Here is a 19,722-nt window from a genome sequence, read left to right as displayed (position 1 = left end):
CTTCTTTGGCTGTAAGCACTATAAGAGTGCAGAAGGGAACAGATCCTCTTGCCTTGCTCTCAGTGAAAAAAGATAAGAAACACAGGCAACTCCTCAAAAGGGAGCAAGTAAACTTCCTTGGCTTCACTGCACATGTATCCATAGCCCTGCCCCCAAGCTTCCTGTTCAAGGAACTTTGGATGTGCAGTGTAATAGGGAACTCGTGGTATTGCTTCCCCTTTTTGGTTCAGTCAAGCTGACTGGCACAAATCTATTTATTCTCCCACATCTTTCAGAAGTCTTCAGTATCCTTCACCTGCAGCTTTGGTTCCCCTGGTAAAGCAGCTCATATAACTGATACAGATTTAACAATCTCTGTGTCTCCTCCCAGAGTCCTCATATTTATTGGGATAGCCCCAGGAATGAATGATAGCGTAGCTTGGGGCCAGGGAAAAGGCTTTTCTTGCATGATGTGGCTGTTCAGGCTAACAAGTTGTGAGCAGAACTATCTGGCAGCAGGTCAGAGTTGACTGAATGTTCCCTGGGCTAGAATGGACACACACTGACAGCTGGCATTAACAGAAAGGCAGCCACATTCCAGTGCTGTTCTGCTTAGGGTCCCTAAATGCATAAGTATGTGTTAGGGTTTCTAAAGCTTCTAGATAGTTTTGGCTATACTCCATGAATACCTGGTGCACAGCAGAGACTCTTTCCTTCTGCATATTCTTGACTGATACATGCTAGAAGTGCATTCCCTGCTTTGCCAAAACTGGGATGAAGGGTAGCAGAGTCTGGAAGCTTCCTGCTGGCTGGCACAATATTAGCTATAGAGGAGTAACTCTTCTAGTTCTGAATTGCTGCAGGAGTACTTAATGCCCAGTTGTTAGGTTGCTCCCTGCTGAATGGCACTTATCTTGGATCTGGCCTCTCTTTCTGTCCTTGAAAGCCTCTGAAACTGCTGAGACAAAGTGAGGCTCTGATCCTAGTGCTCTGCATACTCGAACATGAGGACTGATGGGCATGTTCTGTATAGAATAAACCCAAGAGCTTGTGGGAACAAAAGAAGACAAAACTAGGGTTTTCAGGAAAAACAAAGAAAAACAGTAGTATAAAAACTTTTTACTTACTACATTCACTTGAACCTGTTGATGCACTGTGAGTTTGTAGTAGCCTTTTGCAATGAACTTCTGGGTTAGCACATGTGAGGAACTTGGTTAAGTCAGACTTGCAAACCTCAGTCAAGCCTCCACCAGCCAGTCCACGATGAACTGCTTCAGAGCTGTTTGGAAAAGGGGTGATACAGATAAGGAAGGCTGAAGTCATAGGTGAGCATTTGGGATTAAATGACCGCAAAATGTTAACGGCAGCTGGTGAACCAAAATGGGTGTTTAACAAGCGTAGACTGAAAAGCAGGGTGGGGATGGACAGATTCCAATGCTGTTAACTTACGAGAGGTTAAAGTTATCACAAACATCTTGCTGCCTGCCAGACAGAGCAGAAATTAACCTTTTACAACACACTGGATGTCTTGAAATACAGCCTGCTGCAGACAAGGAGATCTGAAACCAATCCTGTTTAGTGTGTTTGTGAGACCACAGAAATGCATCAGCTGCTGAAAGGTCTTGCCCAAAGTATGGACTGTACTTCATGAATGGGGGCAGAAGGGTGCAAACCAAAAGAACAAGGCTGAAGCATTTTGTTTGGAGTCAACAATGTCATTTCTCAAGCAAAAAGAAAGTATTCCCAAAGGGCAATTAAAGATCTAAGCAACAGACATCAAAATCGCCTGGATTTAGCTACGAATTTACCTATGATTCTAGGTCCAATGTTTTGAAGAAACCTCCAAGCTTACACTGTGTGATTAGAGGTGTTGGATTTATTTAAAGATCTGGTCTCTGCTTTCAGTACTATGTGCCAGGTAAAGTATCATTAAGTGTTGTACAGTAACTGCAAGCGTTCCACTTGCTGACCCGTAACTGAATGATTTGTTGCTGCTTTGTCCTAACAGACGTGAATGTGAAGAGAGCAGCGCATGGCTGCATGCTTGGAAGAGAACAGAGCCAAAACAGGGATAAAAGTACCTGGGATGTGCTAAAACGACTACTGAAATTTACCTTTTAAACCACTAATGTTAGCCTTTCATACAAGGTCAGAACATCTAGAAGGCAGTTATGGTGGATGACATGGAGGCTTGACTTCAGCTTCTCCTCAGAGTTGCACTCCCGTTACAGAGATGGAGTCTGGTGCGGCCAGAACCTGCTGTGAGGACAGAAATGTCCAGCAGCCTGGTTGCAGTACAAACAACCTGAAATTCCACGGGACAAAGTCTGCACAGACTTGTTTGTCCTGGGAAAACACAACCCCTGATTCTGATGGGTTGCTTGAAGGGCTCCAGAAACAGTGACATATTGCAGCTTCTGTGAACAGTCCCCTAAAGGAATGTTTGCCCATCAGCAATCCCTGCCCATACCTGAAGTACTGGCCAGGTGACAGCACACTGAGAATGAAGAATTGCTTGGCTGGACTGTACACCATAAATCTTGGTGTGGTCCTGGCTACCCAAAGGGATTAGTAAAGAAACAGCTGCAGGAGGGGAAAGAAAACCAACCCAACATACACACCTAAGGATCTATTAAACTAATGGCTTTGCCTGGAGCCTTAAGTTGTCCACAGCAGCAAATGAGGTTTTGTTAACCACACGGGCTCCATTTGGAACTTGTCATCCATGCCATGGCAAGAGTTCTGTGTGTAACTGCTTGCTGTGCCTGAATTCCAGAAGGCCAGCAAAGGCTGTTCTTCCCCTAGGATTTCTGTAGAACCATACACTGCATCTGTGTCCCCGAGGGGCAGCACACTGAACACGTTACCTAGTCATTTCTAATAAAACCACTGCTTGTGGAAAGCTTGTACAAATGCGGTTGGCACATAATGAATGTGGTTCTGACATCTTCCTGGAAAAGCATTTCTGAAGCATCACAAAACCTTTGGATTTCCTATAGCTCATGAATTTTCTAGGAAGAGGAAGTTAAAGATTCTCTATGATGGATCACACCCATTTCCCCAAAGTAGCAGCTGAACTTGCTCAACCCATTAGTGATGTTTCTGCCCGGTAGGCAGAATCTGGGTTGCAGAGCCCACAGGACAGCTGTGCTTCTGTGATGGCAGCTGGGTTGTGGTTAGTGGCTAACACTGGGTGACACTCTCATAGCTCTGGATGGAGCTTGGGGCTGCTGGTGCTTCAGTTTACTTCCCATCCCGCTTCCCCATCCCCTGTGTCTGTTGGCACAAAGCACCAGGCAGGTGCTGTATGTGGCAGTCCTTCAGGGAGACCCCTCGGAGCTCTTGCCAACTGTCCTGTGCTCCCGCTGCTCCTCAGTACAGATCCAGCCCAAGGCTGCAGCCCTGTGGGGTTCAGGTTCTCCCTGTCTTCAGTGCAGGCTGTGAACTGGGGCTGCCTCAGTTGCATTTCTAGACCTGCTCACATCATGTTTGTAGGCTGCAACATTCCCTTCTGCTTGTGAAGTAAACTGGAGTTAAAATGGGCTTCAACAATCAGATCAGTAGGTGATGGTTTCTGTATAGAGACTGGCTGTAGACTGGTCATGGGGCTAAACCTGAGCCAAAGCCAGTGCCACAAACTCCATCTTGACCCATGGAAATGTGGTTGGAAAATATGCACTGCTGGCTGCTGGGAAAGGTGCAAAACAAGCAAAATAAGGTTGCCTGATACAAGGCAAAGTGTCTGCAGAGGGACCTTGCACAAAAAGCCAAGGAGGAACGGAAGACGACTTGGCAACCCAGTGGTGCACCACTGCCCAGGTCAGGCTACAAGGAGCTGGAAAACTCAGGGTCTGTTTACCAAGCTACCTGTGTTCTCAGCAGAGCAAAGAGGATGAAAATGAGATGTTTCTGGAGAAGATAAATCCTTGCTGAAGGGTGGGGGGAGACACAATAACAACAGCATAGGCTCTCTAACTAGAAGCAATAAGCTGGTTTTCTATTGGAACATTTTGAGTAAGTAGCATGGCTCCAGTGAACTTTTCCAAACCAAATTTTAGGCCAAATCACCTCAGCTGCTCTCAGTACATCCATTTTATTGACTGTGTCCTCCTGGTTTTTGTCATTCATTAACCTTGCTTGCAGAGGTTCCTGCTTTGTCAATCTCTCATTTTAAGGCAATTCCAGATGCAGTCTGAGACTTCCTTTCTCCACAAGCAGTGTCACGGTGCTTAGCATTTCTTCCTCTTTAGAGTGGGGGCCCATAATCTCTTGTGCTTCCACTGGGTCCAGCTATCTACAGATCCTGTGGTCCCTTCTTCCTGTATTTCCTTTCTATCCTACCAGCTGGAAGTCTTTTTCCAGGTCCTGTACTCCCCCCTCCTTTGACTTCAGTACCTCTTTCCTTCCGGAGTCTATTGTTCCTGCTTTCAGCAGGGGGCTGACACCAAAACAGTCACTGCCCCCAGCTGTGACCACATGAGGCCTTTCTCTCAGATTCTCCTGAGGGCTTGCCCACAGTTCCTAAGGAATGTTGCATCTACAATCCTATGGATGTTTGTCGGACCAGTGGCCCTGCATCCCTTCCACCCATTGTGGCCACCTGTGGAGCTGAAGCACTGCTACCTACACCCTCTCCACCAAATCCCTCATAATAACCTGCTTGACAGCAGTGCTTACACTCTCAGAATTGTATGTTTTCAAAGGAGCATCACAGTAAACCAGCTTTCCCTGTCTTTTTATTAGTCCTGCCTGCCCTGCTTTCCAGGGCTATCGTCTTCTGCTTTAGACATGCTCTCTATGCTTGTAGGAGCTGCAGGCAAGTAGTCCCTGTACTAGAGGGCGATCTGCAGGAAAGAGATTATGTGCCCATTGGAACACCTGGAAGGGTCATGTCTGACAGGAGCACGGCCCTGCCAGCTCTGACATCAAGTCAGTTAGTGCCTGTGCTGTGGACTGCCCTGGAAGAAGGGTGTGGTAGCTCAGGGCCAGCTCACTGCCCAGTCTCTCCACCTTGCTTCCATATGGTGTGATGGGCGTGACATGAAGCTATACATTACTTGAGTACGTATAGCTGTTCCCAGCAGGGACACCTGTAACATCTCCAAACTGGCCATTACAGCAAGGTCTAAAAGTTGTCCTCAGAGCCAGGAAACCCCAGGGCACATGTGTGAGCTCACCTCGTTTTTGGGGTGTCCCCAAACCTCCCAAGCACCTGCCAGGCCAGTCAGAAGCGATGGTACCAGACACTGAAAATAAACATTTGATGATAGCATTGGGAACAGAGTTACAAAATAAAAGCCTGAACACACTCGACAGCTCCTCAGGAGCGATGGGAGCAGCATGCTCCTGCCCTGGCCACACATCCCAGTCACCCTTTCCATCAAACCCCAGCAGTTTTGCCTGCCAGCCCAGGAACACTGGCTGGCACAACTGAAAGGGATACTCCTCTCTTTTCCCTCTCAGACCTTCCTAGCTATTCCCTTACTTGCTTCAGCAATTGCACGAGCAGGTGAAATCAGCTCAGCAACATAATGGCAATCAGCTTTTGAGCAGGGCTAGTGACACAACTCAGCCTGTGGTTGCCTCTTGCCAGAGTTGGTGCAAGGGACAGCACATGAGTCAGGACAGACCTTTTGGCTGCAACACAACCTCAAAACGGATCAAACCAACCATGACAGTGCTCCTCAGTGTCTCTTGAGTTCATAGAATCATGGAATGGTTTGTGTTGGAAGGGACCTTAAAGCTCATCCAGTTCCAACCCCTGCCACGGGCAAGGACACCTTCCACTAGAGCAGGTTGCTCCAAGCCCCTGTGTCCAACCTGGCCTTGAACACTGCCAGGGAGGGGGCAGCCACAGCTTCTCTGGGCAACCTGTGCCAGTTTTTCACCACCCTAAGTAATGGAATATCATCACTGAAACCATGGGAAATTGGGAGCATCTTCTTACACACTCCAGCAAGGGAATACCTGCTGAGAATATGTCCCTTGCTCTAGTGAGGGGGAGAATGCTTTCTATGTGATTATCCTTTCCTCCTCTCCTCCTGTGGCTATGCTTGCTTTTTGCACTACTGAGGAGGAAAGGGCAGCCAGGCTGCCCTGCAATACTGAGCAGAGCTCTCTCCCAGGGCTACTGACTATCCCTAGGGGAAATCATGTGGATTAGCTTCTGTACACTGCTTGGTAAGAAAGGGAAAAAAATGAAGCCAGGAATTACTTCTCCCCCTGAGACATCACTGTAGATTCCTGGTATCCCATCACACTGTAATCCATGGGAAACTACCTCCCAGGCTTTTTGGGTAGTTTACTAAATTTGCTGGCCCCCTTCCCAATCTTCTCATTCAGGAAAAGCATGAGAGGCCAGCGGGACTCAGCCACCTCCTGTCTCTCCTGCAGTCCTTTCACCTACATTCTTTGCTGGGTAGTGAGAAGAGAGCAGGGTCCCTCTTCCCCCTGCCACCTGCTTCTGGACACTCTCCCAGAGAAGCACATTCTCTTCCCTTTGGCTCAGACCTGCAAGTGCAGGGCAGATTCTATCCTCATTACTTCACTCCCCAGCCTCACCACCTCTCTTTCACAGCAGCCTCATGTCCTCAGACAAGACTTCCGTATTGAAGTTGTGTCCCCATTGGTATGGCAGACTCAAAGAACAAGCCTGGTCACCACCCTTTGCTTTCCTGGATGATGCTTGGGACTCTGTTACTGACAGAGGTGGGAAGTAGCAAGGTGATATCTGATCAGGAGGCTAAATTGGGATCAGGGGCTGGTTTCACAGCAGTTGGGAGGAAAGAGACAGATGTAGATGGACAGGGAAGCTGAGGGCCAAAGAGCAGGCTGCCAGCTTGGAGCCCAGAAACCCAGCACCAAAGCACATGAGGTGCAAAAGAAACAGATGCAGGAAATAGCAAGAGCAGTGTGGTGGCAGTATGCGCTCGAAGGGAACAGCCAGCAGCAGGAGGCCTTTCCTGTCCTGACAAAGGCAACAAAAAGAAGCTGACTACTTCTCTGCCCAGCAGCATGCTCTTCCTGCTGCTTTTATGTGGAACTGATGGACAGGATCAGCAGCTTTGCCAGGATTTGGAGCAACCAGCATGGACTGGAAGGCCTGCAAGGGACCCAACTGAGGTAGAGAAGCTTGAGTAACTGCTGTAGCAAGCTTTCCTAAGACACAGTAATCAAACACTGTGCACCCTCCATGGAGGAGAGGAGCCTGCACTGTATCTCCCCATGTCTCCTAGCACAGACAGGCAGAGACAAAGCCTGGCACTGACCTACTGGCCCCTGAGGCTGCCTTGGCTCCTCCTGGGCACATGCTGCTTCTCTCTCACAAGCCCCATCTGGCTTAGCACCAGCATGAACAGACTCTGTCCCTCCTAATCCTTGCACCAGCTCTCCATCACATAGCCAAGCACAGACCTAGTGAGAACAAAGCCAGGAGTGGAGGGTAACAACACTGCACAACACATGGTCACAAGGCAGGATTGTGGCTGCTTGAGCCTACATGAACAGCACCAATGCCAATGTACGCTCATTGCCTGAACGTGCTCCTCCAGACAAGATATACTTTACACAGCCTCCACCCTGGCACCATTCATTCCCTCTCCTGTCTTTCTGTCTAGCTTCCCCTCTCAGGCCCCTCAGTGCACTAACAAGGCTTAATTGTCCTGAGCACCTCACCTGGAGCCTCCAGCCCTGCCCATGGGTGTGTTTTCATCTGAGCTCAGCCCAGAGGTACCACTCCTGGTGGAGAAGCAGAGGTCTCTGGCTGTGCTTTGCGATCCTGACCTCTCACTTGCTTTGCCACTGCAGCCATGCCTGGTAATCACTGGGCCTGATCCTGACCTGTGCACTGACTGCCTAACTTGACTGAAGACTCATGAGCTTGCCTGGCTATATCTCAGTTCTTCTTGCTCAGGTGCTGTGGGGATGGGCAATGGCTGATGAGGGCCAAGGCCTGCTGCTGCCCTTGGGAATGCCACCCTCAGAGCTCTCCTTCTAGGGTGCAGTCAGCCACTGCTGCACCCTGACACTGGCTCTCCTGGTATGACTGCCTGGACAGCTGCACCATGAATGGCATCAGGGAACTCAACTGGTTTAAAAATAGAGCGAGGAAAAAGCTATCAGTTACTTGTACCTGAACTGACTCCCCCAGTACTGTTTGTGTGATCCTAGAAATGGGTATATAGGCACAATTAAATAGCAGTGTAAGAGCAACGGGCACCAGAGGCTACTTAAGACAAGACTGGTGCCAAGGGTGAGCCTGGCAGGCAAGATCAGGCTTCATTACCCAGTTCAAACACTCATCCATGTAGCTCGTATCAGCTGCGTCAGCCAGAAGCCTCTCATCTTACTGTAAGGCAACGTGCCTCCCGTATCAGGTCTCACTGATCACGTAGTCAGAGCTTTGCTCATGTGAACACAAGGCTTCATATCCCTGTTAAACCTGCAGGGTTTTACTACTGGGTTATTTTGCCCAGCAACTCTGATGTTCCTCATTTCATCTGCATGTCCCAAGACTCCATGAGTCTTGCTAAGATCATGGGCCTTAAGTTCCCACTGAACTCTACAGTCTGCTTTACAGACCTGTGAAAATTGTGGAAATGAGTGAAAGGAAAGCCTTTAAATTTAAACTGAAAGTTGTCGTGTCCAGGTATTAGTGCATTTAACTGTTCCTTTTAGTGACAAGCTGGTGCTACAGAGCAATCTCCTTTTGGAGGTAAGGAAATCCCCATCTATTCCACCTCAGTAACACCATGCTGCCATTGGCTGTTGTTGGAATCCTAGAATCATGGAATAGTTTGGGTTGGAAAGGACCTTAAGATCATCCAGTTCCAACCCCCTGCCATGGGCAGGGACACCTCACACTAAACCATGTCACCCAAGGCTTCGTCCAACCTGGCCTTCAACACTGCCAGGGATGGAGCATTCACAGCCTCCCTGGGCAACCCATTCCAGTGCCTCACCACCCTCACAGTAAAGAACTTCCTCCTTATATCCAATCTAAACTTCTCCTGTTTAAATTTGAACCCGTTACCCCTTGTCCTATCACTACAGTGCCTAATGAAGAGTCCCTCCCCAACATCCCTATAGGCCCCCTTCAGATACTGGAAGGCTGCTATGAGGTCTCCACGCAGCCTTCTCTTCTCCAGGCTGCACAGCCCCAACTTTCTCAGCCTGTCTTCATACGGGAGGTGCTCCAGTCCCGTGATCATCCTTGTGGCCTCCTCTGGACTTGTTCCAACAGTTCCATGTCCTTTTTATGTTGAGGACACCAGAACTGCACACAATACTCCAAGTGAGGTCTCACGAGAGCAGAGTAGAGGGGCAGGATCACCTCCTTTGACCTGCTGGTCACGCTCCTTTTGATGCAGCCCAGGTTACCGTTGGCTTTCTGGGCTGTGAGCGCACACTGCTGGCTCATGTTAAGTTTCTCATCAACCATTGTCATTGCCCTTCTGAATCTCTCATTGATGGTCTGTATGCCAGTGACTTTTACTTCAAAACACGACCGTGTATCTTCCAAATTTTCTTGCATTATAACTGTATACCTTTCTAGTCCATTCCCTCCTGCTTCCAGGCAGGTAACACATCACTTTAAGGCCCTGACACCGTATTTAGTGTTAAGTAACAACTTCCCTACCTTAACTACTGCCTCCTGCTGCCTTGATTACTGCATAGGATTAGGCAGTGGGGCTTGAGAAGTCTCCAGCTGACTAAATCGCTTCCAAGTCCTTGTGCTACTGTACCAGGCCCAAGGCAGGAATTGCCTCTCCGCTGCTCTAAACAGCTTCTCCCCGCCGGGCCACTGCCTCCTCCCGCGCCAGGAGGCCCTGAGGGAACACCGCGAGCAGCCAGGGCTGACGGCGCCCGTTCACGCTTAGACTCGGGACGCAGTTCGCAGAGGGCAACGCCGAAAAGCGGCGGGGCCGGAGCAGCCGAGGGCACTAGGGCAGGGCGCTGACCCGAAAGAGCGGGGACTGCCGGCTGAGGCGGTTAATGGCGGACAGCTCCGTGCCCCGCTGCCATGGCGATGGAGCGCTGTGCGCTCAGGCGGCACCCGTAGTGCGGCCCGGCCCCTCCGCCATTGGGCCCGGCCGGCACCCGTCGCCGCGGTGGAGTCTGGGAAGGAGAGATCATGGCGGCGGAGCCGAGCAAGACGGAGATCCAGACTCTCTTCAGGCGGCTCCGGGCAGCGCCGGCTAACAAGGTATCGGGCCGACGCCGCGCGGCTGCCGGCCTTCCGAGCCGGATTGCTGCCCTGCGGCAGCGGCCTGAGCTCGGAGCGGGCCCCGCTGGGCTCCGGGCAGCTCTGCGCTGGCGGGGCAGCCGGGTCGGGGGCTCCTGGAGCCATGGGGAGAGCCCGGGGAGAGCGGTCGGGGCGCGGCGGGACGGGGCCGCCGCGTTGTGGGAGCGGATGGAGGAGCGGCGCCGCCGCCTCAGCCCCCGGCGTCCCTTTGCCTCCGCTCTAGTCGTGCTTCGACTGCGGCGCCAAGAACCCGAGCTGGGCCAGCATCACCTACGGGGTCTTTCTGTGCATCGACTGCTCCGGCGTCCACCGGTCCTTGGGCGTGCACCTCAGCTTCATCAGGTGCGTGCGGCCCGGGGTTACCCGGTGTGGGAACGCGGGGGGTCTCGGTTAGAGAGCAGCGTTAGCGCGGAGGGATCGCCTCGGGTTTAGGGTTGTGCGTGAGCGGCTTCTTCGGTGGAGGTTTTAAGTCAGCCCTTCCAAGATGGAGTTGCCAAAGCACTTCAGCTACACGTTACTTTTGGTAACCTTGCAGAAACGCTGTTTGGCCTCTGAATTGTAGAAGCTGAGAGGAGTGTGGTGTGTGAATCTTGCCAGTAAAGCAGCGAGATGAAAGCTTCTTGTGTTGCTGAGCAGGGCAAAAAGAGGAATATTGTTTCATCTTTTCTGTATCAACCCAGTGGGGAAGATGGTGTTGGATTTTCAGCACGTCATTCTTATGTTAGTTACTTATAAAACTTAGTATTTTAAGTAATAGAGCTGTGATCTTTACTTAGAGCTAAGTTGAGTAACTGGTATGACACATGCTCTGCCACCTAGCTTTACGTGGTTGTTTTCTCAGTTGCTTTGTCATGTGTTCTTGCCTAATCTGTGGGACAGGCTGAATATGAGCCTCTCATGTTGTGGTGAGATCACATGTAGAACGAAAGCTGTTGGCTCTGCTTTCTTAGCTCAAGCTCTGCCCCCTCGACAAGCAATACAAGTGAGAAGTCTAAATTTGGAGGCTGTTACTTGGTGTGAAACTGAAACTGAGTTTTTTTTTCTCATTTTAAGAGTTCAAATTAATTTCTATGGGGAGCAAAGAAGTTACCAAGGTGTTCTTTTCCCTTTTGCCCCTGCATTCTGGGGTATTAGTGGGATATCTGACTGTTCTAGCTCAGAGCTTGCTTTTGCATTTGGTATGTTAATAGAAATAATTGGCTCTCACACAGGTCCACAGAGTTGGATTCCAACTGGAGCTGGTTCCAGCTGAGGTGTATGCAAGTGGGCAGCAATGCCAACGCGGTGAGGAGCCTCTGTAGGCATTTTGCTTGCTTTCCCTCTTGCTAATCCACATCCTCTGGTTTTTGTCCCTTTCCTCTATGTGGCTTTCTTGGTACCAACCTCATCTGTTTGGTTGTTTTTCTTCTGGTTACCAGCCTCATCTGAAATGTGTGCTGAAGGGAGGTGTTTGTCAAGTGCACTTTGGAAGTCAGGCTGTGTGATCTTGGAATGCACTGTTTTCTGATGTGCAGATTTGTCATTTCCTTCACTCTCATTTAAGTGAGAGGCATAGCTCTCTTAAATGAAAGGTGTTGGTAACACTGATCACTTTGAAAGCTCATGCTCAGCATTATGACTCACAAGTATCCTTCTGTGGAGGACAGGGATTGCTTTTCCCATGGGGCCTGGAGTGAGACTTCTTGGAGGGAGCTGGTCAATGAGTGGCTGGTTCATGCTGTGTGCTCAGTGTATCTGTTCCTGTCTCTGGGAAGCTGCTTTTCTCTGTTGTTTGTCTACTACCACTTGCTTGAGTAAGATGTAGCAGTCAGGAGACTGAGTGATCTTCTCTTTGCAGACATCTTTCTTCCGCCAGCATGGCTGTACGACCACAGACGCCAATGCAAAGTACAACAGTCGAGCTGCTCAGATGTACAGGGAGAAGATCCGGCAGCTGGCAAGTGCTGCCATGGCCAAGTATGGCACGGATGTAAGTCTGAGCAGCTGTCTCCTGTTAGATGTGTAGTGATGGGTGTTGACTCTTGTGGGATATGTTTGTTTTATTTTTTCCCCCTCTCCTCTTTTCAGCTACTTATAGATGGACTGAGTGGAGCCCCTGGGCACTCCCCTGACAAGAGTGATGCTGATTTCTTCATGGAGCACACACAGGTGAGAAGAACTGTCTAAACCAGAGAGTCAAGTAGTTGGCTGTTCAGCCAGGAGCAGTCTACTACTTCGTGTAGAGGGACTCTAAATTGTAAATTCCTTCAGTAGTAACATGGAAGAACTAGGACTTAGTCATCAGTGTGGGACATAGTCACAGATTTAAACAGTCCCTCATATGGCCTGTTAATACCCATGTCCTTTGGGTATAGACATATTTTGGAGTTTGGAACACATTTCCTTTGGCTAAAAACTGAATACAGGTCACTAAACCTGAAGTAAGTTCAGGATTGTTTGGTTCATTCTGCAAATGAGTGGAATGAACATCTCCTTGCAGTCTTCCAGTACCTGGGATGTAGCAGATGTCAGCCAGAATCCTGCACAGTCTTCACCGGAGGTGGAAAAAGCAGCAAAATCGTCAGAAAGCAGTGAAGTGTCAAGTGAGTTCCTGCTGAATAATTGTTTCAAGACCCTGACTTCATTTCCAGAGTACATTTCTGTGCCACAGTTGGAAGGGCTGAGCTTTTCCTTTGGCGCAGGCTTGAAGGAGCGGGAGCTTTGTGCACTCTTATGATGTTAGTGGAGACTTGAAAACCCACTGCTTTGCTTGGGTTCAGTCCTCAGCTTTTTTTGAAATGCAGAGAAGGCTGTTTTGGGAATTAGTTCTGTTTCCCTGCTCCCAGGCATGATTATTTGTCCAAGCACTCTTGTCTGTCCCTTGAATTTGGTGCATCTGGAAGTGATGCATGAATATAGAGCAGAAAACTGTTTCTAGGATGAATGATGACAAGACCAAGTATGTGGGGGCATGGCTGTGATTTGAAACAGGTTTGTGTGTTCCTTGCAAAGTGTTTGCTTGCTTTTCATGTGTTAAGAACACTACAGAATGAATAACTTGCTCAGTGGAGATTAAGTTGCTGTGCTTGGGAAATTGCACATATCACACTGTAACTTGGCTTGTTTGGGGTGGTGGCAAGGTCAGAGGAAGTAAAACTTTCTTTGATGTAAGTGGAAGTATGAGCACATGTAAAAGAATGGGGTTGAGAATCGATCTGCTGAATGTTCTCTCTGGTTTTGTACCCACAGATTCCAGCCAAGGCCCATCTACTGACTTGTTGAGCACGTCTCCTAAAGCTCCTCTAGGTAAGTGAGACTTCTCATTATCTCTCAGGTCAGTCTTGCTCTTATTCCTGCTGTCCAGTAGTATGCTCAGTAGAGCTGGAACTGATGAGCCAATTTTCGGAACATCTAAAGGAGCTTATCTTCCTGTGGAGCCAGTACTGAGGATCTCCCTGAACCCCCAAACCAAGCCATATTTTACTGGAGGTTTCCTCCTCAATTGGATGGTAGAATTCAAAGCTGTCACCTTCCCAAAAGCTTGGTTTCAGTTTTTGAGCTTTGGACAAAGCCTGGCATTTGCATATCTAGAACTTGGCTGGTCAAGGCCACGTGGCTGTGGGGTTTGGTTTGTGTGGGGTGTTCCCCCACCCGAACCTTTGGAGGCAAATGAGTTTTTGGCTACCAGAGTAATAGGACTTTATATCTGATTCTCCACTGCCATTACTGTCCTGGCTACACACACAGCATCTAGCTAGACCTTCTTTCCTTAGTGAGAGTGTGCTCCTAGCCCACAGTGGCTTCATCCTGGGTGGAAAGCCTGTGTCCTTAAGTGTCTATTTATTCCCCGTGTTTTGTGTCTCTTCCTCAGACATGTCCATGTGTCTATCAACACAAGAGCCTGCTCCTGCCAGAGGTAACTGGCTTACAGCTGGCCTGTGCTGGCTGCTTGTGACAACTCTGCTGCCCCTTCTGTGATTCTGCCTTCAACTCTTAACTTTAGCTTCCTGTGCTTGGAGGGAGGGAATGAGCCAAAGCTTACGTGTACCATGTTGGGATCTAAGCCATTCCATATCTGGAAAGGGATCTTGCTGATGTTTCTGTCATATGCTTCCTGACAGTAATATAAAAGCCCTGAACAACCCCAAGTTGAATGTTAGGGATAGCGAGCTGAAAAGAGTCTTGGGTAGTGTGGATGTTCTGCTTTCTCCTATTGCAAAAACCTATGGTGAGACTAGAAAACATATAGGAAAGGCTGTCAAGAATGATCTAAAGTATGAGTTGACAAAAGTCATGTGGGTGTAGAAAGTAAGACGACACTTCTATGGAAGAAAAGCCCAACAAGGGTGATAAGATTTTGGAGCTACAGGTTGGAAGCTGGGAAAATGTCCTGGGCAGTCGCTCTGTGTTTGCTTTGTTCTGACAGTTTTCCCAGGCATCTGCTGCTTGGCTCGACCTTGGCTGGTTTTACAAGAGTGGCATGCTCCATGCCCTTGGAGTGACAGGTTCCTGGTGCCAGGTGTTGGGGAACCTGTTGCTTTTACAGCTTGCTGCACTTCAGGTCCGTTTTGTCATTTGTCTGTCCATGTAGACATGACCCTGGAGTTCTTGCTTCTTTGTCCCCAAGGCATTGGTGAGGCACTGGCCTTCATATGGCCTGAAGCTGCAATGGACATGCTTCTGTAGGCCACCAGCCTGCAACTGTGGAGCTTCTAAGTGCATCTTTCTTGGCTGGGTGAAGTCACCCAGGCTTCTGATGTGAAGCTGCATGGTGTGCCCTGGGCTCTCTAGCAGCTGGATTGTGGTGGATGTTTGTGTGGATTGCTGACTAATTTTGGCTTCTTAAATTAATTCACTTCTGCTCCTTTGCTGCTTCCCTCCTCTCACAGAACTTAAATCCTCCCTCATTGGAAAGAAGAAGCCAGGAGCTGCCAAGAAAGGGGTATGTCTGAGCTCTTGTTTTAGGGAGAAGGACATAGAGCATGTCCTTTCCCTGGCCCTTGCTTTCTGCCCTTAACAAAGCTGTTTACTGAGAGATCCATTTGGGAAAGGGAGAGACTTTTAATTATATCACTGCTTATTTTGAGAGATAGCTTTTATATTAATGGACAAAAGCAATTAGGTTTAGATCATGATTCATTATGGTCTGAAGTGTATGTGGCTGATCTCTTAGCACTGGCTAATGGTGGGTTAACTTGTGTTTTTACATACTCTTGTTGCAAGCTGTATCTGGGTCTGTAGGTTGTTTCTGCACAGGGAGACCGAAGGCCCGATGAATACAGCAAAGAGTAGGATTCTGGTTTTCTGAACAATTTAGGGTGAGGAAATCACAATCTTTTGGTTTTGTTTTTCAAGCTGGGGGCAAAAAAAGGCCTTGGAGCCCAGAAAGTGAGCAGCCAGAGCTTCAGCGAGATCGAGCGGCAAGCGCAGGTGGCAGAGCAGCTGAGGGAGCAGCAGGCAGTGGAGTCCAGGAAGCAAGCTGAGGAGTCCATGTAAGTGCCCTGTTTGGGCTGAATACCTTGCACACATAAGGCAGAATGTGAGGTTGATGCTGTTCACCCTAGGACCACCTAATGTGAGTACAGAACATGCTGCCTGGTAGGATGAGTGGTAGCTGTAAGCCAATATGGTCCTTATGGCAGGGCTCAAGTTACATTGCCATGTTTTATTCAAATTAGCATCCCTAGAGGAGTTCAAGGAGCAAATATGGAAGATTTGTGTTTGTTGACCTTTAGATATGACTGAAAAAGGCAAAGCTGAACTGGACAGGGCATTCTGTCAGGAGTGTTGGGGGGAGTCAGTGCTTACACTAAGCCTAGTAAGACTTGAATCCCAGCAGAGGTGGGATGGGAAGACAAGAAGTAGCTTCTCTGTAAGGATTTATGGCAAAGCTGTTATGGGAGTGGGTGTTTTGATGGGTTGTCAAGGTTACCCTCCCCCTTGAACAACATGGGCTGAGGGGGAGGGTGATGAGCTGATCCCCACCTTAGCTCTTTCCTTTAGAGTCACCTCGATGCGACTGGCTTATCAGGAACTGCAGCTCGATCGGAAGAAGGAAGAGAAGAAACTTCAGAACCTGGAAGGGAAGAAACGTGAACAAGCAGAGAGGCTGGGCATGGGCTTGCCGTCAAGGAGGTATTTAACTGTGCGTGGCATAGAACAGACAGGTGCCTTGGAAGCATCCTGTTCTGGAAGAGTTTTCTGAAGGCAATAGCTTGCTGCTCTTACCAGATAAGGAGCTGGTTTGAAGTCCTCATATGCTAGACTATGTCTCAAAACGCTTCAGGCCCCAGAAGAAACAGGCACTCTGAGGTTCTAGTTCTTGTTTGAGCTTTTCCAAAGATGCCTGTGGTCTGTCCTTGTCTAGCTGTAGAGCCCTGTCCCCCTGCAGAATACTTCCCCCAAGAAGGTATCTCAAGACTTCTGAGGGAGTGGGATTAAGCTAGGTAAGTGGTGAAGGGGGCTGCCATCCCATAGCTCTCCCTTGAGACTTGGGGCACGTGCCCTCCTGTGAAGGCCAGATTGAGTTTTAGGGTTGTAGGGTGACTGTAGGGGCTGGATGCTGTTGGAGCCACGGCCCTGACTGCCTGTCTATTGTGCTAGTTCTGTGTCACACTCGGTGATGTCTGAGATGCAAGTAATTGAGCAGGAGACACCGCTGGTTGCAAAATCTTCCCGCTCCCAATTGGACTTGTTTGAAGATGCTGGAAGCTTCACATCTGGACCCCCCAAGTAAGACTTGACTTCAGTGTAGTATTTGGTTTATTCCTGAATTTAATGTCTGGCCTAAATTACCTTTTTTTTGGTACCTAGATACAAATATAGTCCCTTCTCATTCGAAGATGCATTTGGCTCACGATGGGAAACAGACTCTTCATGGGGTATGGACAAAGAGGAGGAACCCGAGGTGACCATTTCTAGTATTCGGCCTATTTCAGAGAGGTAAAATGCCTGCCCCTGCTACTATACCTTGCTTGTGCATGGGACAAAGGGATGGGACTAGGACCTGTGGGGAGAGATGCTGCTGTGTGATGACAGGAGGCTTGTGCTCCGAAAGACAACTTGCATGGACAAGCCCAAGAAAAAGGGCTTGGGTGAAAGGGGCTTTGAGTGAAAGGGGCACTTACTTGCTTGTCATGAGACAGCCTTTATGGTCATCAAGTGCTGGCTGTCCTGAGGTGAGGTGTGGAGAACCCTGATGGTAGCCACACCTGAGGATTTGTTGCTTTCTTTTGGTCAGCTGGGGTCTGAGAGAGAAGTCTGTTTCTTTACTGTGTTGGTGAGCTGAAGCTGGATGTCTCCTCTCTTGTTTGCTCAGACCCACCAGTAGGCGGGAGCCAGAGAACAGGACATTCGTTGTGGAATCCAATGAAGCTCGGCAGAAGTTTGCAGGGGCTAAAGCCATCTCTTCGGATATGTTCTTCGGGCGGGAGGCAGATGCTGAGGTAGATGCATTCTGCAGTGCTTAAGCTGGCACGGCTCTGGCTTCATCTCCTCCTGTTTGCTCAGGTCTTACTTCATTCCCTTCCTTTATAACTATTTGGTTTTGTTTTCTGCTGCAGTATGAAGCCAGATCCCGACTGCAGCAGCTCTCGGGCAGCAGCGCCATCAGCTCTGCAGACCTCTTTGGAGAGGCTGAGAATGTGCACTCAGGTTTGTTATCACTCAGTGGACTGAGGAAGGGAGCGGGTTTGGAGGACCTGGACTGGAAGGGGTCAGGATGCTCTTTGGAGCTAGGGGACTCTGGGCTAACTGCTGCTGGTTCTCGTAGGTGGTGTGTCCATTGGAAATGTCCTGCCTGCAGCTGACATTGCACAGTTCAAGCAAGGAGTGAAATCTGTTGCTGGCAAGATGGCTGTCCTAGCCAATGGGGTGATGAACTCTCTCCAGGTGAGCTTACACCGTGGCACCTTCAGACAGGCCGTAGTCACGCTCAGAGGCTCTCATAATATCTCACAGTATGGCTTCTGGAGTTATCTTCTCAAATCATGTGCAAAGCCCCACATAGAGGCCTCTCTTTTATAGCTGATCACTACACTACAACAGCTGAGCAATTCCACTTGGCCAGCCATAACACTCCTGCTGGACAGGACACCTTGTTGTGTCAGATATGCTTTTTCCCCCACAAATCCCAGGCTGAACTTAAGAAGTTGGGTGTTGGAGCGACATGATCATAAAGTTCTTTCCAACCCTAAATATCCTATGATTCTATGATTTTACTTCCTGCCTTTGCATGGCATCCTGTCTAGACCTTGTGATAACTTGTCTCTGGACTCTGCATGAAGTTTGTAGCATGGTGTCTTGGTGTGTTTCCTCCCCAGGATCGTTATGGCTCATATTGATGACCCAGGGACTGCAACTCAAAGAGAAGCCAGGAAGAGGCACTGATGCCACCTTTGCCTGGAGTAAACGCTGCAGGATTGTCTTAGTTTGTCTGGGTTGGGTGGGGAGGGGGCCAGGACATGGCTGTGCCCAGGGTGCTTTCCAAATATCTCTGGATTCCACTCTATTAAAATTCAGTGTGCCCTCACACCCACTGCTACCTACTAGCCAGTGGAGACAGGCCTTCTTACAGGGTTAAACCTTGCTGCTGTACAAGACAGGACAGGAGCTCCGGGGTTGCCCCCATCAGTGCTCCTGTCTGTCTTGGCCTATACCTTAGCTCACTCAGTGGCAGAGAGAAGGGGAATGCTGTTTCTCTAAACATCGTGTTACCTGGGTGCTGTGGACATGACTGTTTTTGTTCTGCTCAGTGCTCCCATTCCATGGTGCTGTGGAGTCCTCTCTATTTGCAGGGTCTCACTTTGACCATGGGATAATCCTTTCTACTGTCTTCTAAACCAGCATATACTGATGCATGAGAAAAAAAAATCAAAGCAAAGATTATTTTTTTAGCTTCTAATTACATCATCAGTGAAAAAGGCCCAGGTAAAGAAGTTCTGTAACGATATTTGCTGGAGCCCTGGTTATTTTGTTGCTCAGTTTGAGCCGAGGTCAAAGTCCCGAGCCCTGATTTCACCATGAGGTGAACTGCAGGGCAGCAGTGAGGGAGGGCTCCTTTTAGTCCTGCTTTTACTAAGAGTGTGTTGTTCCTCCTCTTCCTTGGATTGTGGGGTTGAGGAGGGGCTGCTGTACCGCCGAGCCAGCACGGGGAGGGACGTGAAGGGTTTCTTGCTGTTCGAGCAGGTGTTTGGCCGGAGCAGGGACAGGACCGACCCTTCCAGTGTCTGCCCCATTGCCCTGTTAAGCTCACAGCCGTGGAGGAAAGAGTGCTTGCGTGGTACTGCGAGAGGGGTGCGTGTGTGGCCCATGTGCGGTGCGCCGCCTCTTGTGGCCGAATTGGGGTTACCGGTACCACCGCCCTGGGCCCCAGGTCTGCAGCGCCCCGCAGGGGGTCAGCGGCCTCACACTGTGCTTTATTGCCTGGCCAACACAGCCACGGAGGGTGCAAGAGGAAGCGCAGTCATTGAGCAGGGTAATAAATAACTTACAATAAATAAATCTCCCGTCCCGCGCCCTCC

At 49.3% G+C, this 19,722-nt stretch overlaps 1 protein-coding gene across 2 annotated transcripts; it reads left to right on the top strand.

The window, feature by feature from the left end:
• Positions 1–10,033: 10,033 nt before the first annotated feature.
• On the top strand, positions 10,034–19,087 carry ARFGAP2 (ADP ribosylation factor GTPase activating protein 2). 2 transcript variants are annotated; one of them, XM_057408843.1, is made up of 17 exons: positions 10,034–10,183; positions 10,446–10,564; positions 11,434–11,506; positions 12,060–12,191; positions 12,290–12,370; positions 12,702–12,804; positions 13,451–13,507; positions 14,073–14,117; positions 15,091–15,143; positions 15,557–15,693; positions 16,205–16,336; positions 16,805–16,933; positions 17,015–17,143; positions 17,520–17,646; positions 17,764–17,854; positions 17,973–18,091; positions 18,523–19,087. In XM_057408843.1, the coding sequence occupies exons 1-17, from the start codon at positions 10,112–10,114 to the stop codon at positions 18,541–18,543; spliced, it is 1,620 nt and encodes a 539-aa protein (XP_057264826.1). In that variant the 5' UTR covers positions 10,034–10,111; the 3' UTR covers positions 18,544–19,087. The 2 variants fall into 2 exon arrangements, with proteins under 2 accessions (XP_057264826.1, XP_057264828.1); XM_057408845.1 differs by lacking the exon at positions 14,073–14,117.
• Positions 19,088–19,722: the final 635 nt, after the last annotated feature.

This window comes from Pezoporus wallicus, unplaced genomic scaffold (genome assembly GCF_028554395.1).
Source record: "Pezoporus wallicus isolate ANWC-B61680 ecotype Strahan unplaced genomic scaffold, APGP_CSIRO_Pwel_v1 contig_6382, whole genome shotgun sequence".
NCBI lineage: Eukaryota > Metazoa > Chordata > Aves > Psittaciformes > Psittacidae > Pezoporus > Pezoporus wallicus.
The sequence above is the reverse complement of the archived record's forward strand: the minus strand, read 5'-3'. Positions and strand labels throughout refer to the sequence as shown.

Excerpts from the sequence above, each read along its gene's own strand:
- ARFGAP2 (XM_057408843.1), top strand. The coding sequence starts at position 10,112 with ATGGCGGCGGAGCCGAGCAAGACGGAGATCCAGACTCTCTTCAGGCGG. Across the intron at positions 15,144-15,556 it reads CAGGAGCTGCCAAGAAAGGG|CTGGGGGCAAAAAAAGGCCT; the intron begins GTATGTCTGAGC and ends TTGTTTTTCAAG. Across the intron at positions 17,647-17,763 it reads GGCGGGAGGCAGATGCTGAG|TATGAAGCCAGATCCCGACT; the intron begins GTAGATGCATTC and ends TTTCTGCTGCAG.